We start from the raw sequence: 22,346 nt of genomic DNA, 5'->3' as shown, positions 1-22,346 counted from the left end.
AGTACACAGCTCAGGTGTGTTTTTAAGAGAGTTTCACTTTCACTTTGAGATTAATTTTATTCTTGTAAATCCCATTATCATTATGATTATATTTGATGCTATTTATATCTGATTTCGACTGTTTAATCTCTATCAATAAGTAATAATAATTCCATTTAAGTTGAATAGTGGAACGACAAAGAAAGGCTCAATAATGCCGACATACACAGCTTACAACAGCTATCTACTGCAACTAACCTACTCTAACGGGATGAACAAAAGTGCACTTGATGTACAGTTACCTAATCTAATGCAGGTACAGTGTTATTAATTTGTAAGTTCTTTTTACTTTCAGGTTCTTTTTCAGATTATTTTATTGAGCATGAGATGTGTTCAAAAATTCTAATAGATTCAGGCGAGCGCTCGTATTTCTTTAGAACATATATTTGAGGAGTCAAATACAATAGAATGCATGAAAAATAGTGTTATTTAAGAACCCAATATAATATATTACTATTTGCTCAAATGATAATATAACATATTATGGAATAATGGTGCGTTTGTATGCAGTTGAGCACAATGTTCAATCACGTACATTGAAACTCAACTATCAAATTCAGAGCTCTGATTGAAAGTCCTGCTTTTGCAATTTATTTGTGTTAACTGCTATTCGTAATTAATGTACTGCAGCAAGTATTAAATGTAATAGTGTATTTAGTGAGAGAGAAATGTTTTAGCGTCATTGTTGATTGTTCCAGCTGTAATTCTAAAGTGTAACATTTCAGGAGCTTGAAGCAGTGGAACACAACCTTCACAATTTCCTTGTGTCAGTACTGAGCTACACATTCAGCAGACAGGACCACCATTTTAACGAGTGTAGAGATATTGTCAGTAACTCCTCTAACACCATTCAGAACATCGACCCTGCCTTGTAAGTAACATTACTTTGTGTGTATTAACAAACGATTTCTGTTCAAGTTACGTATTATGCCATATAAGATGAAACTGTCATGGTTGATAATGGATAGTGGACACAATATGTGAAAAATGTTCACATATTGTGTCCGTTGTTCGACCGGAATCCCAACTTAATCCCGGTCCCAGTCAAAATCGGTCTAAATTACTATTCTGAGTAAAATATTTTTTTTAAAAAAATCGTCTTAATCCCGCTACCGCCCCTTTTTTTCCAGTCCTGGTCCCGCCCAAAAAAGCGGTTCCGGTGGAGCCTTGGTTAAAATTTATGCTTAGTTATTAACTATTTGACTTTCAGGGACGTAGCTAAGTTAGGAGAGAGTCTAGTGTTACCCCCAGAAGTACACCCCATCTATCTGGACAAGGAGTTCATTCCGGCTGATACTGAAGATTCAGGAATTCCTAAGGTGATTATGAAGTTTAAATAGTTAGCTACAGTGTATACTGTATTAGAGAGGTTAGGTGTAGGTATACTTTGTGGACTGGGAAAGGTGCACCTGATTTACCATCATTTAGATTCTTAACATGAGCCTAGAGAGATTTTATTTCCTGTTTTCGTCACGTGACCAAGCTTAAGTGGGTCAAGACTCAAGTCTTATGATAGTCTCAGAATAAGATTTACCGTAACCGACTTCCCTTAATATGTATAATAATGACGTTATAACAATTAGTACATAGTTGTAGACAATAAAGTAAAGGTGCGGCCGCTTCTAGTGGTACTCACTAGCAAATTCTAATCTTTATTCTTCACCATTCACAATTAGTGTTATCACTAGTCACTACTTGTATCTAGATTACAGCAGGGCTGGCTAGAGTTAACTTACTCATGTAAATAATAAACATGCAACTCATCTCCAAGCTTAATGTTACCTGATATACACTCAGCATAACTACAGACCAATGCCGCCTCCCCACACCTCGTTTATTACTTTTTAATTTCTTCAAAACCTTTCTTCTCAGGACATCAGTAACGGGTATCTGGCTAAAGAAGAATACACTGCCCATACACTAAGTTAGTATATCAGTATCTTCTAATGATTATGTTGTCTCAGTGCATTTATCATTTAAGTTAAATTGCTGAAACATAGTATGAAGCCATAAGAATATCAAGGTCAAATTCTTTTTGCACATTTAAAAAATCTCTAATCCATTAATAGGTAAAAAGTACAAGAGAACAAAGAAAGATTTGAGTAACTTGGATGTGGAAGTTAAAAAAAGGAACAAGGATTTGGACGCTTTAAGTAAACTTCTGTCTACGTAAGAATTGAATCATTTGTTTAACTATTAAATAATATTGTTACTGTTTCTGTTACTTCTTCCCTTATCTGTCATCAAGTGTTTGATCATCATGTTGATTTGTTTCAAATTTGCAGTCTTCATACCAATGTAAGAATGTGAGACCTTTAAAAATGTCCGGTATCTGAATTCAATGCGATAATCTTTAAACAAAGTTGGGAGAAATTGGCTCATTTCCAATTTTCCACACCCATACACCCCGTTATTCTTTTGGGGTGCAAATTCCTTTTCCCACCCCATGCTTTATCCGTTGTAACTTTGTAATATCAAGTTTTTTACGGTATTTGCAAAGTAAGTATGTCTTCGTATTATTAATTGGTATTCCCTAATCCTTATGTATCTCAGGTATCAAGAAAATCCCACCTACGGTAAGGCGTCTGACATAGAAGTGCAAATGTCAACTTTAAGGAACGAGTTAAGAATGCTGGAGATGTCGAGATTCGGTTTGTCTTCTCAGGTAAAAAGGCAGAAAAAATGGCTACATGAACCTTTTTTTATTGTACTGTTGCAGTAGCCACATGGTCCAATTGTAAACTTGAAAGTTGAAATCGTTACTAAATAAATTTGGGTGACACATCTGCCGAATTAGCCCAGCTGTCATGAGCTACATATCATCAGTAATCAAAAATATCATCTGGTTTGTTTACGCTGTAATAAGATCGGAAATACGACGGCATTCCATTTCTACGGTTCTACTGCATTCCATTTCTACGCTATCAAAAGGTCTACTAAAATCGGTGAGAGCACGTTTCCTTGATTTGTGTAGTGGATTTGTAGTGGATTTCACAGGTGTAGTGGATTTGTGTTCCGGGGTAGGTGGAACATGTTTTGGTGGTTAAATAGGTAGTACGTGACCCAAACGATCATAAAAACCGAGTTTCGATCTCCCAACCCACTCAGGCCACTCCCAGGGGCCACGCCCATCCCAAAATTACTGAAAATTAGGTAAAATCAAGACCGAAAATCTTTACCCCCGTAGTGCATTTATGTTCCGGGGTAGGTGGAACATGTTTTGGTGGTTAAATAGTTAGTACTTGTACCAAACCATCAGAAAAACCGAGTTTCGACCTCACAACCCACTCAGGCCACTCCCAGGGGCCACGCCCATCCCAAAATTACTGAAAATTAGGCAAAATCAAGACCGAAAATCTTTACCCCCGTAGTGCATTTATGTTCCGGGGTAGGTGGAACCTGTTTTGGTGGTTTAATAGTTAGTACTTGTCCCAAACCATCAGAAAAACCGAGTTCCGACCTCCCAACCCACTCAGGCCACTCCCAGGGGCCACGCCCATCTCAAAATTACTGAAATCCAGGTAAAATCAAGACCGAAAATCTTTACCCCCGTAGTGCATTTATGTTCCGGGGTAGGTGGAACATGTTTTGGTGGTTTAATAGTTAGTACTTGTCCCAAACCATCAGAAAAACCGAGTTTCGACCTCCCAACCCACTCAGGCCACTCCCAGGGGCCACGCCCATCCCAAAATTACTGAAATCCAGGTAAAATCAAGACCGAAAATCTTTACCCCCGTAGTGCATTTATGTTCCGGGGTAGGTGGAACATGTTTTGGTGGTTTAATAGTTAGTACTTGTCCCAAACCATCAGAAAAACCGAGTTTCGACCTCCCAACCCACTCAGGCCACTCCCAGGGGCCACGCCCATCCCAATATTAATTGAAAATTAGGTAAAATCAAGACCGAAAATCTTTACCCCCGTAGTGCATTTATGTTCCGGGGTAGGTGGAACATGTTTTGGTGGTTTAATAGTTAGTACTTGTCCCAAACCATCAGAAAAACCGAGTTTCGACCTCACAACCCACTCAGGCCACTCCCAGGGGCCACGCCCATCCCAAAATTACTAAAAATTAGGTAAAATCAAGACCGAAAATCTTTACCCCCGTAGTGCATTTATGTTCCGGGGTAGGTGGAACATGTTTTGGTGGTTTAATAGTTAGTACTTGTCCCAAACCATCAGAAAAACCGAGTTTCGACCTCCCAACCCACTCAGGCCACTCCCAGGGGCCACGCCCATCCCAAAATTACCGAAATCCAGGTAAAATCAAGACCGAAAATCTTTACCCCCGTAGTGCATTTATGTTCCGGGGTAGGTGGAACCTGTTTTGGTGGTTTAATAGTTAGTACTTGTCCCAAACCATCAGAAAAACCGAGTTTCGACCTCCCAACCCACTCAGGCCACTCCCAGGGGCCACGCCCATCCCAAAATTACTAAAATCCAGGTAAAATCAAGACCGAAAATCTTTACCCCCGTAGTGCATTTATGTTCCGGGGTAGGTGGAACATGTTTTGGTGGTTTAATAGTTAGTACTTGTCCCAAACCATCAGAAAAACCGAGTTTCGACCTCCCAACCCACTCAGGCCACTCCCAGGGGCCACGCCCATCCCAAAATTACTGAAATCCAGGTAAAATCAAGACCGAAAATCTTTACCCCCGTAGTGCATTTATGTTCCGGGGTAGGTGGAACATGTTTTGGTGGTTTAATAGTTAGTACTTGTCCCAAACCATCAGAAAAACCGAGTTTCGACCTCCCAACCCACTCAGGCCACTCCCAGGGGCCACGCCCATCCCAAAATTACTGAAATCCAGGTAAAATCAAGACCGAAAATCTTTACCCCCGTAGTGCATTTATGTTCCGGGGTAGGTGGAACCTGTTTTGGTGGTTAAATAGTTAGTACTTGTCCCAAACCATCAGAAAAACCGAGTTTCGACCTCCCAACCCACTCAGGCCACTCCCAGGGGCCACGCCCATCCCAAAATTACTGAAATCCAGGTAAAATCAAGACCGAAAATCTTTACCCCCGTAGTGCATTTATGTTTCGGGGTAGGTGGAACCTGTTTTGGTGGTTTAATAGTTAGTACTTGTCCCAAACCATCAGAAAAACCGAGTTTCGACCTCCCAACCCACTCAGGCCACTCCCAGCGGCCACGCCCATCCCAAAATTACTAAAAATTAGGTAAAATCATGACCGAAAATCTTTACCCCCGTAGTGCATTTATGTTCCGGGGTAGGTGGAACATGTTTTGGTGGTTTAATAGTTAGTACTTGTCCCAAACCATCAGAAAAACCGAGTTTCGACCTCCCAACCCACTCAGGCCACTCCCAGGGGCCTTGCCCATCCCAAAATTACTGAAATCCAGGTAAAATCAAGACCGAAAATCTTTACCCCCGTAGTGCATTTATGTTCCGGGGTAGGTGGAACATGTTTTGGTGGTTTAATAGTTAGTACTTGTCCCAAACCATCAGAAAAACCGAGTTTCGACCTCCCAACCCACTCAGGGGCCACGCCCATCCCAAAATTACTGAAATTACTGAATTTACTGAAAATTAGGTAAAAAGGTAAAATCAAGACCGAAAATCTTTACCCCCGTAGTGCATTTATGTTCCGGGGTAGATGGAACATGTTTTGGTGGTTAAATAGTTAGTACTTGTCCCAAACCATCATAAAAACCGAGTTTCGACCTCCCAACCCACTCAGGCCACTCCCAGGGGCCACGCCCATCCCAAAATTACTGAAATCCAGGTAAAATCAAGACCGAAAATCTTTACCCCCGTAGTGCATTTATGTTCCGGGGTAGGTGGAACATGTTTTGGTGGTTTAATAGTTAGTACTTGTCCCAAACCATCAGAAAAACCGAGTTTCGACCTCCCAACCCACTCAGGCCACTCCCAGGGGCCACGCCCATCCCAAAATTACTGAAATCCAGGTAAAATCAAGACCGAAAATCTTTACCCCCGTAGTGCATTTATGTTCCGGGGTAGGTGGAACCTGTTTTGGTGGTTAAATAGTTAGTACTTGTCCCAAACCATCAGAAAAACCGAGTTTCGACCTCCCAACCCACTCAGGCCACTCCCAGGGGCCACGCCTATCCCAAAATTACTGAAATCCAGGTAAAATCAAGACCGAAAATCTTTACCCCCGTAGTGCATTTATGTTTCGGGGTAGGTGGAACCTGTTTTGGTGGTTTAATAGTTAGTACTTGTCCCAAACCATCAGAAAAACCGAGTTTCGACCTCCCAACCCACTCAGGCCACTCCCAGCGGCCACGCCCATCCCAAAATTACTAAAAATTAGGTAAAATCATGACCGAAAATCTTTACCCCCGTAGTGCATTTATGTTCCGGGGTAGGTGGAACATGTTTTGGTGGTTTAATAGTTAGTACTTGTCCCAAACCATCAGAAAAACCGAGTTTCGACCTCCCAACCCACTCAGGCCACTCCCAGGGGCCTTGCCCATCCCAAAATTACTGAAATCCAGGTAAAATCAAGACCGAAAATCTTTACCCCCGTAGTGCATTTATGTTCCGGGGTAGGTGGAACATGTTTTGGTGGTTTAATAGTTAGTACTTGTCCCAAACCATCAGAAAAACCGAGTTTCGACCTCCCAACCCACTCAGGGGCCACGCCCATCCCAAAATTACTGAAATTACTGAATTTACTGAAAATTAGGTAAAAAGGTAAAATCAAGACCGAAAATCTTTACCCCCGTAGTGCATTTATGTTCCGGGGTAGGTGAAACATGTTTTGGTGGTTAAATAGTTAGTACTTGTCTCAAACCATCAGATAAACCGAGTTTCGACCTCCCAACCCACTTAGGCCACTCCCAGGGGCCACGCCCATCCCAAAATTACTGAAAATTAGGTAAAATCAAGACCGAAAATCGTTACCCCCGTAGTGCATTTATGTTCCGGGGTAGGTGGAACATGTTTTGGTGGTTAAATAGTTAGTACTTGTCCCAAACAATCAGAAAAACCGAGTTTCGACCTCCCAACCCACTCAGGCCACTCCCAGGGGCCACGCCCATCCCAAAATTACTGAAAATTAGGTAAAATCAAGACCGAAAATCTTTACCCCCGTAGTGCATTTATGTTCCGGGGTAGGTGGAACATGTTTTGGTGGTTAAATTTTCGGTATTGCGAAGGGGAGGCCTGCCTTCCGATATCGCATTACAAAGGGTAACCCTCGAGTCCAAAATCGTATATCGAAGGGTAGGTGCGGACTTCGAAAACCGAAAAAAATATTTTTGGCTCAGAATGATCAGAGTAGCATGAAACATGAACAAAAGTAGTTTCCAAGAAAACTTTGAAAATTTTTGACTTAGAAAATTTTCGGTCCGAGTCATTCTCGATACGTACCTCTGAAAGCAGAGCTCCCGCTTCCGAGCTCGTATTGCGAAGGGGAGTCCTGCCTTCCGAGATCGCATTACAAAGGGGAACCCTTGATTCCAAAATCGTATATCGAACTTCGAAAACCGAAAAAAATATTTTTGGCTCAGAATGATCAGAGTAGCATGAAACATGAACAAAAGTAGTTTCCAAGAAAACTTTGAAAATTTTTGACTTAGAAAATTTTCGGTCCGAGTCATTCTCGATACGTACCTCTGAAAGCAGAGCTCCCGCTTCCGAGCTCGTATTGCGAAGGGGAGTCCTGCCTTCCGAGATCGCATTACAAAGGGGAACCCTTGATTCCAAAATCGTATATCGAACTTCGAAAACCGAAAAAAATATTTTTGGCTCAGAATGATCAGAGTAGCATGAAACATGAACAAAAGTAGTTTCCAAGAAAACTTTGAAAATTTTTGACTTAGAAAATTTTCGGTCCGAGTCATTCTCGATACGTACCTCTGAAAGCAGAGCTCCCGCTTCCGAGCTCGTATTGCGAAGGGGAGTCCTGCCTTCCGAGATCGCATTACAAAGGGGAACCCTTGATTCCAAAATCGTATATCGAACTTCGAAAACCGAAAAAAATATTTTTGGCTCAGAATGATCAGAGTAGCATGAAACATGAACAAAAGTAGTTTCCAAGAAAAATTTGAAAATTTTTGACTTTGAAAATTTTCAGGGAAAAATTTTTAGGAACCTAAATTAAAAAGTTGGCCCTTTTTGGCCCCTTGCCCGGATTTCATGGGGGAAGCGATGCCCCTCCCCCCGCTTCCTACACCTCTTGGCCCAGACAAAATATTTTTGGCTCATATCATATACAATATAAACGATCAGTGTAGTATGGTGTGGGGGGGGGGGACAATGGCATAAAAAGTAAGAATTACTCAAGGAGTGCAGCCCTCCCTTTTGCAGTGCGAGCTCGGGAGCGGGAGCCCTGCCTTCAGAGGTACGTATCGAGGATGATTGACAAAATATCGATTATATGATATGTGAACGACCCCTTAATGGCATAAAAAGTAAGAATTACTCAAGGAGTGCAGCCCTCCCTTTTGCAGTGCGAGCTCGGGAGCGGGAGCCCTGCCTTCAGAGGTACGTATCGAGGATGATTGACAAAATATCGATTATATGATATGTGAACGACCCCTTACGCATACGTGCGATCAGTTTATTGGGTTGAGACTTGATCCGCCCTATGGGAATCGTGCAGAAAGCCCAATTACGGTATCTTAGGCCTTAGCACGCTATCACATGATTATTCACCCAATTCGATACCAAGATAAACAGGTTGCTTGATAACTTCGTCATTTTTAATCCCTTTGCGGACTTCTGCAGTATGTAATACTAATTCGAATAAAATCATACCCTGAAGTGCTCCCTTTCGTGACTGATTTGGTTGACAAGTACTAACTATTTAACCACCAAAACATGTTCCACCTACCCCGGAACATAAATGCACTACGGGGGTAAAGATTTTCGGTCTTGATTTTACATAATTTTTAGTAATTTTGGGATGGGCGTGGCCCCTGGGAGTGTCCTGAGTGGGTTGGGAGGTCGAAACTCGGTTTTTCTGATGGTTTGGGACAAGTACTAACTATTAAACCACCAAAACATGTTCCACCTACCCCGGAACATAAATGCACTACGGGGGTAAAGATTTTCGGTCTTGATTTTACCTAATTTTCAATTAATTTTGGGATGGGCGTGGCCCCTGGGAGTGGCCTGAGTGGGTTGGGAGGTCGAAACTCGGTTTTTCTGATGGTTTGGGACAAGTACTAACTATTTAACCACCAAAACATGTTCCACCTACCCCGGAACATAAATGCACTACGGGGGTAAAGATTTTCGGTCTTGATTTTGCCTAATTTTCAGTAATTTTGGGATGGGCGTGGCCCCTGGGAGTGGCCTGAGTGGGTTGGGAGGTCGAAACTCGGTTTTTATGATGGTTTGGGACAAGTACTAACTATTTAACCACCAAAACATGTTCCACCTACCCCGGAACATAAATGCACTACGGGGGTAAAGATTTTTTGTCTTGATTTTACCTAATTTTCAGTAATTTCAGTGATTTCAGTATTTTTGGGATGGGCGTGGCCCCTGGGAGTGGCCTGAGTGGGTTGGGAGGTCGAAACTCGGTTTTTCTGATGGTTTTGGACAAGTACTAACTATTTAACCACCAAAACATGTTCCACCTACCCCGGAACATAAATCCACTACGGGGGTAACGATTTTCGGTCTTGATTTTACCTAATTTTCCGTAATTTTGGGATGGGCGTGGCCCCTGGGAGTGGCCTGAGTGGGTTGGGAGGTCGAAACTCGGTTTTTCTGATGGTTTGGGACAAGTACTAACTATTTAACCACCAAAACATGTTCCACCTACCCCGGAACATAAATGCACTACGGGGGTAAAGATTTTCGGTCTTGATTTTACCTAATTTTCAGTAATTTCAGTGATTTCAGGAATTTTGGGATGGGCGTGGCCCCTGGGAGTGGCCTGAGTGGGCTGGGGGGTCGAAACTCGGTTTTTCTGATGGTTTGGGACAAGTACTAACTATTTTACCACCAAAACATGTTCCACCTACCCCGGAACATAAATGCACTACGGGGGTAAAGATTTTCGGTCTTGATTTTACCTAATTTTCAGTAATTTTGGGATGGGCGTGGCCCCTGGGAGTGGCCTGAGTGGGTTGGGGGGTCGAAACTCGGTTTTTCTGATGGTTTGGGACAAGTACTAACTATTTAACCACCAAAACATGTTCCACCTACCCCGGAACATAAATGCACTACGGGGGTAAAGATTTTCGGTCTTGATTTTACCTGGATTTCAGTAATTTTGGGATGGGCGTGGCCCCTGGGAGTGGCCTGAGTGGGTTGGGAGGTCGAAACTCGGTTTTTATGATGGTTTGGGACAAGTACTAACTATTTAACCACCAAAACATGTTCCATCTACCCCGGAACATAAATGCACTACGGGGGTAAAGATTTTCGGTCTTGATTTTACTTGGATTTCAGTAATTTCAGTAATTTCAGTAATTTCAGTGATTTCAGTAATTTTGGGATGGGCGTGGCCCCTGGGAGTGGCCTGAGTGGGTTGGGAGGTCGAAACTCGGTTTTTCTGATGGTTTGGGACAAGTACTAACTATTTAACCACCAAAACATGTTTCACCTACCCCGGAACATAAATGCACTACGGGGGTAAAGATTTTCGGTCTTGATTTTACCTGGATTTCAGTAATTTTGGGATGGGCGTGGCCCCTGGGAGTGGCCTGAGTGGGTTGGGAGGTCGAAACTCGGTTTTTCTGATGGTTTGGGACAAGTACTAACTATTTAACCACCAAAACATGTTCCACCTACCCCGGAACATAAATGCACTACGGGGGTCAAGATTCTCAGTCTGTATTTTAGGGGACTTCAGCTATTTTGGGATGGACGGCCTGATCCATTCAGCTGAATGGGGTTGGATGTGTTATTACGTTATTCATATCTTATTGTCTAAAAATACGAGCAGTCTATTGAGAACTCTGACGGCTACCGTCGTAGATTCTACAATAATAAATATTGTAACGTACGTGCGGCGCGCAAAATCCACTACAAAATCCACTACACATTTCAGGGAAACGTCTTCTGAAATCGGTAAACGTCACGCGCGTAAAAGTTTTCTCCAGAAGTTAGCGCGCGAACTAAACGCGCAGTTTACTTACGCGCATATAATAAGTCACATACATGATCTAATCGATCGATCATGCACATGGAGATTGTAGATTGTAAAAGGATGTGATCTCACGATCTGACTGCATGGGCCGGGATAGTAATTATATTACATACTGGACTTGAGAAACAACTCTTCCGGAAAATTGATTCCTTCATTTCAGAAGATTGATCAGTATGATTTACAAATTGCACCATCACCGTCGCTCAATATCAAAATGCCTACAAAGTACAGGGTGGGCCAAAAGTCAGTACCCATTCGTTGGCCTTAATAGCTCCGCCGTGTTTTATATTTGAGAGCTGTTGCTTTGCAGATGGCATACTGTACTTACTGGTTCGAGGATTCCGTCGTCAAAATTTGAAAATTCGAATATTTTAGACCACGCCCCTACAATATTAAAACACCTATATTGTTTTCTCTAAACATACTGAACGCCTAATTTTTTTCAGAGACGGTAGATTATCAAATGTTGCATATGATCTGAAAACATGAGGCAAAACGGATTAGAAATGACGAAGTTATCAAGCATTTTCTGTATCTCGTTAACAATATTGACTGGGTTATTATGTGACACCGTGACACGACACCTTCATTGGGCACCCTTAACAATTCCCATAATGTTTAACGGGGTAGTTAGCGGGGGCACCTTATCACGTGATTAGGTAAACCAATCACCTGATCACACGTAATGAATAAACTCGTTATGCTTCATATCTCGGTCATCTGAGAAGCTACAGTTCTAATTCTTTCAGGACAAACGTAATTCGAATGGCCAAACACAATTCAATAACATTTAGCTTGATCCGACTATCCAAACTATCAAATAAATGTGAAAATGAACCTCCATTTGAAAAAAATGAACGCGAATATTTTTCGAGTTGACAAATTCCTCGAACCAGTGGTGGTACTAAGTCATACCAGAAAGAAGTATTTAAATTGGGCACTCAGTGACTGAGCTATAAAGGCCAACGTATGGGTACTGACTTTTGGCCCACCCTGTACAAACACGTCATGACAGTAGGCGATAACAACAGAGACAGCGCAGTTATAATGTAGTGAAAGACTCGAATGATGTGTGGATTGGGAACCATTTGTAGATCTTATCCCTTCACACTTGCAGCCTCAGTAATCTTAAATAAGAGCAATAGCAATTACCAGAGCATCGCCTGCTGTTTTTGTCATCGAGTTTATTATTTCATCGCCGAAGTATCCAGATTATTACAGGGTAAGCCAAAAGTCAGTACCCATACGTTGGCCTTTATACTTTTATAGCTCAGTCACTGAGTGCCCGATTGAAATAATTCTTTCTGGTATAACTTAGTACCACCACTGGTTCGAGGAATTTGTCAACTCGAAAAATATTCGTGTTAATTTTTTTCAAATGAAGATTCAAGTCAGAATCCGTGAGGTGTGATCACCTTTTAATATGATGAAGTTGGATTCATGAGGAAGACTGTATGATGCTTTATCCTCTAGGAGAAGCTGTATCTACTAAAGAACAAATTTCATGCCGTGTATTCATCTATCAACTCCCACAACCAATGGTATTTTACATTTTAGATCACGTGCATAGTTATCGCAAATCTAAGTCTAAGATAATCGAAAATCAAAATTTCACCGAATATTTTAGCAGGCTCTGCTTTTCTGGTACTCTTTAATAAAAGGATGAGGTTCATTAATTCACTGCCATCCCAACGTTTTGTATGAGTCGCATTGAGTACTTTAACCGATCTGATGTCTCTCTGTTCTCTGTTGCAAAACAATACTGGACATTTGTTGGTATTATTATTATTGTTGTATCTTGAAGCAGGAGTTGTTAAATGCACATATATGCAACATATTGTCATTGAGAGGTATTGTAATATGTTATGTAACCGTCTCCCAATGACCAGGAAGACTCCATAAAAATATGCAGACTGACAACAAGACTCTGAATGAGATAGTTGATGAGAGAGAGCGATACATTTTGATTTTGTGGAGCTTGACTGTTTTGCTAGCATCTTTAATAGGAGACAGTATCATTCTTGTAGCGACTATCAAACATGACGCTATCAAATAACACAAGGTAATAGTGACAGTGATACAGCACATGGCTGGAAGTGATATCCTGCAGACTGTATTCAGAGTCTTCCCCATCATTCTGGCTTTTATCGCAGATCGCTGGATATGGGGTGAGCTGCTCTGTCACGCGACTGAAAACATGACGTATATCTGTGGAGGTGTGACCACATACCTGACATGTACTTTGTGTACACTGAAGTTGATAATCGTTAAGTTTCCCCTGAAAACGGGAGCTTGGTCCATGAGGTTTGGACATAGTATCTGTACTGCTATGTGGCTCCTTGAGTTGGGCTTGTATTGTCCAACTCTAGTGGTCAACATATTCTACGACAGGGACACAATACATTTTAGTTACTGTGTATATACTTGTAACTATGACTACTTCTCGTCCAGCCTTCCTTCGTGGTATATGTCGTCTTTTTCAATCATATTTCTTGCGGTCAGTATCTTGTCATATGTCACTCTGGCAGCAACATCACTTATTCTCCTGATCGTGGCAAAGAGAGCTGGTTCCCGCCACGGAGAGATTCTGAGATGGGAGGGTGTGATGACAGTGCTTCTAACTTTGGGAGTTTTCCTTGTCTCCTATATACCTTCGATGGTGGTGATAGTGTCATCGTCATTGGGAATGGAGCACAGCAATACAGCATACCGAGCTGCAATATACCTTACATATCTCAATATCATGTCTAATTTCTTCGTGTACTCTCTCACCTTGCGAAGTTTTAGACATTTTCTCAAAACGAAGATATCTGAGTTCATCTACATGGTGAAACTCCCTACGCAACAAAGACCTCGACTTCGTCAAAGATCACGCAGGATTTAACACAAAGAAACGGCTAGTTAAAACTTTTGTGATTGTTTAATGTTTATATATTGTTATTTGTTAATACTGATTCGCTTAAAATTAATTTGATGTTCTTTCTTCTTCCTAACTCAATTCAGAGCTTGTTAAATATTATAAAGCTTTGAAAACATATAACAACACAATAGTTTTGAAACCTGAATAAAGCAAGGAATTTAGAACAAAAGGCCAGCTTAATTGACAATTATCATATAAAACCCGTGCTCTAATCTCAACTCCTCATTATCTCACCACTTCTCTTCTGATTGTGCAACCTGGAATATGTCTTCCTCTCACTGTTCACTAAGATTCCTCCTCCTCGCTCTAACCCTTAGCTTAAATGCAGCTCAGAGTGGCTCCTGTCCAGCTAAAGACAACACCCAGCTGCCCTGGGGAACTGGAGAGGAGATGTTCCAGTCAGGAGAGTGTAAAGACACATCAGCCCAGTGCACCAACTGTAGTGAACTCTGTGATGACGGGCTTTACTCTGAGTGGATGACGGAGAACTGTCCTGAAACTTGTGGTTTGTGCATCTCTGAGGACTCACCTCTCACCACATCTGATCTGATGAGCGGACCTCCAGCTTGGAAATACTACCACGGGTACGAGGAGTCAGATGTTCTGTCCCGCTCCAAGTTTACAACAGTAAAGGAGTGTCAGGAGAAGTGTTTAGCTGACCAGGCCTGTGTAGGAGCCTTCCTCACTGAGTGCACACAGATCAGTAACATGGAGTGTGTTCTTGCTAAGAGTGGGGAGTTGGTTAGGAAAATGTACATGTTCGGTGCTACCAGGGATATGCTGCTAGAAAGCCCAGGTGAGGATATTTTCCGAATATCACATTCATTGCTATGTCCCATGATCGATGTTCCTGTAATTCTGTAACTAATTGTAAAAATAAGTTCAATTATTGTACTCGTACAGTTCGTAATAAATTATATATTCAGTCAGCCATGCTTTCAAACTGAGAACAACAGATGAGTTAACAAATAGCTACATTATTCTTATATCTTAAAAACCTATTGTTTTTCAGCTGGATCTTGTGATGATAACTGGGAATATTGCACAGAATTCGGCAACTTCTGCAATTCTCGGTGCCCCATGAAGAAAAACCCTCTCACAGTTATGTGCGCAAAACAATGCAAAACATGCCACGAAGATCACGAAGATCATATAGACCACGACCACGAAGATCACGATCACGATCACGAAGATCACGATCACGAAGATCACGATCACGAAGATCACGATCAAGAAGATCATCATCACGAAGATCACCATCACGAAGATCACGAAGACCATGATCACGTAGATCACGATCACGAAGATCACGATCACGAAGATCACGACCACGAAGATCAAGATCACGAAGATCACGATCACGAAAATCACCATCAAGAAGATCACCATCACGAAGATCACCATCAAGAAGATCACCATCACAAAGATCACCATCACGAAGATCACCATCACGAAGATCACCATCACGAAGATCACCATCACGAAGATCACCATCACGAAAATGCAGGAATGATAAATGTAAGGTAATGACTAGCTCTAAAACATTAGAGAAGAACAGCTCCTTTATTAGCTATAACAAAGGGTTATATAAGGATAGAAAATGGGGAATGTCGAATTTTGAATTAAGAGATATTATTATCGTTTTATGTAAATGACGGTTTTTTTGGTTTGTTATATATTTGTATTATATTGATCGTCCTGTGTAATGTGTATAACTTCTGTTTATAACCTAATCCGTTTTAAAAGAAAATTCAAGCGGTTTTACTTAATATTTTTTGTTGGATCGAAAAATATGATGGATGATAATAAAATCATTAAAAAAGTCTTCGATCCCTCTTCACAGGCTACATTTTTAGTCAATGTTGTAGGCAATTTTTCGAGAATACAAATAAAACCAGTTTATTCCATGCCCACAAGGTTCAGATTCTAATTATTACGGTTCATTTGACTACAACAGCTGGGGAACTATAGGTTAATAATCTATAAATGTGACTGTCTGTTCAATCGTCTTAAATTTACACGTCTCAAAATATTTTCAATCGCAGTAAGTTATCATCTACGGAATCTTCTCTAGAAATACTTAATACGTTTTCTCTGAACTGTATTTTATTTCAGTTAAGACTGCTGGAGGAGTCTGGGGTTGTGAACAGTGGCTCACTTTCTGATGACGAGGACAATAAAAGTATCAACAGCATTATAGGTCAGTTTCACTCAGGAACCATTATTTGCGTGTGTTGATCTTGTTCTCAGTCCATAAAAGGACTGTTTCACCATTGTTATTTTACAAGCTGATAGATTATTTATTCATATGAACAACATGTTATTACAGCTCAGTAAAAACCCGTTACCAATAGTGACGATATTAACACTTCAGAACAAGGTGAACATGAGTGGGTTCAACTCAGCATGACGGAGATGAAGTCATGTGATCATTGTCAAAAACGTAGGTTATTACAGACAGTGTAGGTTATCTTACAGACAGTGAGTTTACTGAAAAATTCAATAACTCTTATTTCATACGACTTCTTGAGTCAGGAGGAGGGAGGATGATACAAATCTCGTCGAATCTCCAGTTCTAGAAATTCGCCTTATCTTTTTAAATTCGCCTAATCTTTTTAATCTGAATTTTTTTCAGCCACGATGTTACAGCGGGTTTACCAGTGCAACAAATGTAAAGTTAACGTACACAACGGCTGCAGAACTAAAGTATTTGACTGCGTCGGACAGGTGAGTGTCACCATAGTTACATGTATCACCATGGTTACAGATGCTAACATGGTTACAGGTGTTATACTGTTATAGTTAATAACATAGTTACAGTGTTACAAGGCCATGGTTAAGGGTTATACTCACAATAGTTGCCAGTACTATTATTAACGCTTTTTCCTTTCATATCAAAGCTTTATATTGATCACTACAGAGTTTCACCGAAAGTTTGCGAGAAAGGAATACTACGGACAAAACCAAAACTGACAAACTGACAGACAAACTGACAGACAAACTGACAGACAAACTGACAGACAAACTGACAGACAAACTGACAGACAAACTGACAGACAAACTGACAGACAAACTAAGCACCCTAGAGCGATGTGACAGTACTGGTTCTGTGACCAGTACCTCTAGCTTCTCTTTACATAGATTCGATGTAATCTGAACTTTTAACTCAACTCATCAAACTGTTCTTCTTACATTAAGCATGATTCATGGAGGAATCCCAAATTCGGGTTTGAGTATTAAATTTGACCTAGAAATTTCTTTCAGCCGCTAGTTGAACAGACTGCTGACAAAGTATCTAAAATCAGAGATACAATTATGAAAGGAGCTGGAGGTATTTTCAGTCGAGGGCATCCTGTAAGTTTCTTGATAAGGCCTTTTAGTTTTAATTTTATCAGTTATTTTATAAATTTTTATTAGGTCAGCTTAGAGATAGCCGGAATAAATTAAACATATTTTGAGGCTTATAATATATCCATTAACCATTTCCCACGCATGTACTATTGTTACAATTTTGGCCAGCTCGTCTGCTTTTTCATTACCCCACAATCCGAAGTGAGCAGCTATCCATCTGATTTCTAAGGTGTTCCCACATCCAGAAAGTTTTATATTTCCTCCCAGATGCGGTTTTTTCTTAATTCTGTGGCCCACTCGCTTCGCTCGCAAGTTTGCCTTTTTTCTGTGGCCCGCTCGTTTCGCTCGCAAATTTTTAACACTGGACCAATTCACGAGCAGGGACGTAGCCAGGATTTTTCTTTGGGGGAGGCTGTTGGCGAGCGAAGCGAGCCGACGTGTCCTATCCAGCTGCGCAGCAAACGAAGCGAGCAAGCTGTGGCAGGGGTCTGGGGGCGCAGCCACCAGCGGGGTCCAGGGGCGGAGCCCCTTGGCGGGGGGTAGGGGGCACAGCCCCCCGGAAAATGTTTGCGAAATAGGGTGTTTTAGACGACATTTGGCATTAAAGAAATTTGTAGGACAGCAATAAACTGGGATTGAAAAGAATCTGAAGTTCACGTAAATTTGGTAACTTCACAACAGCAATCTGCATTCTCCAATCAGAATATTTCACTGTATTCCAAAACTGACAGGATGTTCCTCTTTGATTTTTTTACAAATTTCCTCTTTTTCCTCCCGTTTTTTCCTCCCAAAAAAAATTTCCTCCCAGGCTGCCTGGCAAGATGGCGTGTTTCTGGATGTGGGCGACAATCTGTCGTAAAACAGGGCCCCTGCTGGACCAGCGCTGGTTGTCGCTATCCAGCGCTAGTTGTCGCTATCCAGCGCTAGTTGTCGCTATCCAGCGCTAGTTATCGAACTGTTTTCTGCGATGGCCAGTTGCGCTGGCCATCCCAAACTATTGGGTGCGACAGTGTCGCATAGCCAGCGACAACTAGCGCTGGATAGCGACAACTAGCGCTGGGTGGCGACAACTAGCGCTGGATAGCGCTAATTGTCGCCATCCAGCGCTAGTTGTTGCGTTTTGACTATCGCAAAAGAACCGTACAATGACATATCAATCAAGACAAATAACAGATCCTAGGGCAGTATCAAAGAAGCCCGACCTAGTCGGCGGACTACTTTTGACATGATAGTAAGGGGTCGTTCACATACTTATTACGGAATTAATTTGTTGGTAATTCTTATCCCCTCCTCCCTTCTGTAATCAACCGTTTTCAATAAATGTTCGGAATTGAGGTTACCCTTTGCAATGCGATCATCTCGGAAGACAGACCTACCTTTTGAGCTGGTATGATCTGCTTACCAGCATGTCATAAGTAGTCCACGGACTGGTCGGGTTTCTCCTGGATACTGAATAATTTTTTGAAAATTTCTAGCAACTGGCGGTCGAAAATTTCGAAAATTTAAATTATCCTAATCCTATTTGCCACTCGGTTTAAAATCGATATCCGACCGTTTGCGATTAATATTATATCAAATGTGGTCAATATCTAAATAGCATATTCTACAATCTAGATCTATAAGGGGAACACGTCATCCCTTTACATCTTCCCATAGTTTCCAATTGTGTTAACAAACAATTAAAGGTCAACTTGTAGTGATAAATTCTCTTCTATACAAGCATGGTTATAGTGCAGAAATAAAGTTAAGAGACTCGCTGTTCAGATCGCCACGTCCATTGGTTCATCAATTAAATATCTGACCAATGAGCGCACGTTATTTCGTCTATTATAGAGATAATATAAACAATTCAGTTATTTAGAATATATATTCGCATGTATCCACACTATATTTACACAATATAAACAATAGAACGACAACATCAGCTTAACAGCTTAACGTTGAAGGACCCGATAGAGACAGAGTACTGGAGACCGCTGGGTAGACTAATCCACAGTGATCACTTCATCACCCCGTATGTGTTATATTGAACAACATTCCGAGCGAACAATGTACCAGATCTATAAAACAGAGAACGAGTCACGGGGGGGGGGGGGGGGGGGGGGGGGGGGGGGCGGGGGGGGTCACGTCATCCTTTTACATCTTTCTTATACACTTGGTAGTAGTTGACCAACAAACTAGTGTCTCAACTTTCGAGGGGGTCCCAGCCTAAATTACCCCAACTTGCCCAAAATCCCAGAATTTAAGCGCTTTACTTTTAGGAAGAGGTTTCCTGAACTTGTATACAACAAAACCATATATCCATATTTGGGCATACGACAATCAACTACAATCCGAAAACAAGTTTCACAACAAATTTAGGGTTAATCCCCTTAAGTTGTAGAATATTGCTCAGTATGTTGTTCAATATATTATATAACACATACGGCCGGACCTCGTGATATAATGGATTAGTATACAGTAGCCACGGTCCACGTGATAGTAAATGTACAAAGTTTGCGATTGTAATAAACAGACATCTTTCCAAGACGTGCTGATTGGAGCAACGGTGTTATGATCATCAATCACATTTCTTTCTATTATGTTACATTATGTTTCTTTTATTAGTGGTTGTGAGTCTCGCGTCCCTGCATCTTGCAGAAGCAAGAGGTAATATTTCATCTTGAACACAATATACTCCACCTGAGGATTCCCTTAACAAAAGAGTCTCTTTCTAGACAAATCTTAGTCTTGCTTAAATTCACTCGCCCAAAAATTATCACATGACATTGGTTTTTATGGTTTTGCAGCCGAACAAAACGGTTTTACATAAACCCTAATCCCAACCCTAACCTTAACCATAAACCCAAAGCTATGAATAACCCTAACCACAACCCTAACCCTAACCCGAGTCCTAAATAATCAAATTCGTGTTTTACTAGCCTGTCACGTACGTGCCCAAAAAGTTTTGTTGCCCATAACTCTCCAGGGAAGCATTTTTACCCGTCATATGGAATCAGCGTCCAAAATGATTTTAATAAAGTGTGTTCTAATTCTAATAGAATTACAGGGGTTCCAGAAAACCCACTTCCTGATACTCCTGTAACTTGAAACTATCCAGCTGCGCAGCAAGCGAAGCGAGCAAGCTGTGGCAGGGGTCTGGGGGCGCAGCCCCCAGCGGGGTCCAGGGGCGGAGCCCCTTGGCGGGGGGTAGGGGGCACAGCCCCCCGGAAAATGTTTGCGAAATAGGGTGTTTTAGACGACATTTGGCATTAAAGAAATTTGTAGGACAGCAATAAACTGGGATTGAAAAGAATCTGAAGTTCACGTAAATTTGGTAACTTCACAACAGCAATCTGCATTCTCAAATCAGAATATTTCACTGTATTCCAAAACTGACAGGATGTTCCTCTTTGATTTTTTTACAAATTTCCTCTTTTTCCTCCCGTTTTTTCCTCCCAAAAAAATGTCCTCCCAGGCTGCCTGGCAAGATGGCGTGTTTCTGGATGTGGGAAGGTGTTAGTGGATCCGAGTGTATTGAGGGTGTCGTAACAGTCTCTAGTAGTTCTACTTCTCGTTGAGATTGAGGATATAGCTTGAATAGAGGAGAGACTGTCTGACCATATGATGATGTGTGTGTGTGTGTGTGTGTTGGTATAAGTTGAGAGATATTTACAAGCTTCGATGATGGCAATGAGCTCTGTTTGATAAACAGTGCAATAATCAGGAAGCTTGAATGATTTTTTCTCTAGGGTAGTGTTGTTGTTGTCAGTGGTGATGATATAACCAGCCCCGCTACCTGAGTCTGTGCGTGACCTTGTGTGTGACCCGTCTGTTGAGACATGGTTCCAAGCTAATAGTCATAATTATTTTTACTCAGCTCCGTGCTAAACTTCATCTTCTAACTCTCTCCACAATTATACCCACTCCATAATTTATATTGCGGCATAGTTTAATTTTTCAGGTTAATAGCTTTACTTTTTACTGTGCAGGATGTTTAAGTTGTTAACATTTATTCTCTATCGAATTATAAAGTCTGCTGACCGACCACACGGCACAACAGTGCTGATTACCTGCAAATTTAATTATTTAAGTGGTGTCAAGCCTCGAGAGACTAAAATAATTATTACCTATTTAAATCTCGTTTTTGACACCACTTAGGGGTCCAAATTTTGGGCACTAAAATTCTTATTCCTTGGCCAATTTTTATTTTTCATGCTGATTTGAAGGCCATTAAAGCATTTGACCCAGTCAAAAAAGTTTCAGTTGTATATCTTTTACGGTTTTTGCGGAAAGTCGCGTTAAAGTTGATGCCGTGGTGTCAGTAAAATGGCACGGATCCATCCATCGATATATACATATATATCGTCTCGCTTTATATATAGTAAGATAATGGACGATAGTTTAGTCAAACTAAACTGGTTATCTGAGACATAATAATTTCGCAATGAAAGCTCCGATAATAAGATTACAAGAATGCCTCTGTAGTTAACTCGCCAGTCCAAACGCTCCTATTCTGGACTAAAAATGTCTTCCATGAGAGCTAAATACCTCCTCTACTGCAGACTAAACAGCTCTATTCAAAAAGTATCACCCCTCCAGATGAATAGTCCTCAATGCCAGCTCGTTGCTTTTAGCCATTATTAGCAGATCAACACAGGTTATTACCTCCTCAGACCTTAACAAGCTTGGATGATAATTTAGTGAAACTCAACTGATGATCTTAAACATCATTCTTTCTCAATGATTATTAATATTCGTTCATATAAGCTGACATTGAGGACTATTCATCTGGAGGAGTGACACGTTTTGAAGAGAGCTATTTAGTCTGCAGTAGATTGAGTATATCTCCTGTTAAATACTGTTCACGACGCCTAAACACTATTGTCTTAATACTTATAAGCAAAATAAGCCTCGATCCTCATGGAGCTACTAATTCGCTTGTTTAATACAGCGTACACGC

The 22,346-nt window shown here is 41.2% G+C and overlaps 1 protein-coding gene across 3 annotated transcripts in view; it reads left to right on the top strand.

Moving 5' to 3' along the window:
• LOC134819617 (uncharacterized) overlaps positions 1-22,346 on the top strand; it is a 59,187-nt gene that overhangs the window by 13,735 nt on the left and 23,106 nt on the right. For all 3 annotated transcript variants that reach the window (XM_063829639.1, XM_063829638.1, XM_063829637.1), the window contains exons 6-15: positions 161-295; positions 765-910; positions 1,250-1,358; positions 1,912-1,963; positions 2,109-2,208; positions 2,593-2,704; positions 16,169-16,253; positions 16,428-16,496; positions 16,689-16,780; positions 17,318-17,407. In XM_063829639.1, coding sequence (XP_063685709.1) covers positions 161-295; positions 765-910; positions 1,250-1,358; positions 1,912-1,963; positions 2,109-2,208; positions 2,593-2,704; positions 16,169-16,253; positions 16,428-16,496; positions 16,689-16,780; positions 17,318-17,407 — 990 coding nt within the window. The remainder of the gene's footprint in view (positions 1-160; positions 296-764; positions 911-1,249; positions 1,359-1,911; positions 1,964-2,108; positions 2,209-2,592; positions 2,705-16,168; positions 16,254-16,427; positions 16,497-16,688; positions 16,781-17,317; positions 17,408-22,346) is intronic.

The sequence above is a fragment of the Bolinopsis microptera genome, chromosome 8 (genome assembly GCF_026151205.1).
Source record: "Bolinopsis microptera isolate Bmic1 chromosome 8, MBARI_Bmic_1.0, whole genome shotgun sequence".
Taxonomy (NCBI): Eukaryota; Metazoa; Ctenophora; class Tentaculata; order Lobata; family Bolinopsidae; genus Bolinopsis; species Bolinopsis microptera.
This window is presented reverse-complemented; position numbering and strand designations above follow the sequence as displayed.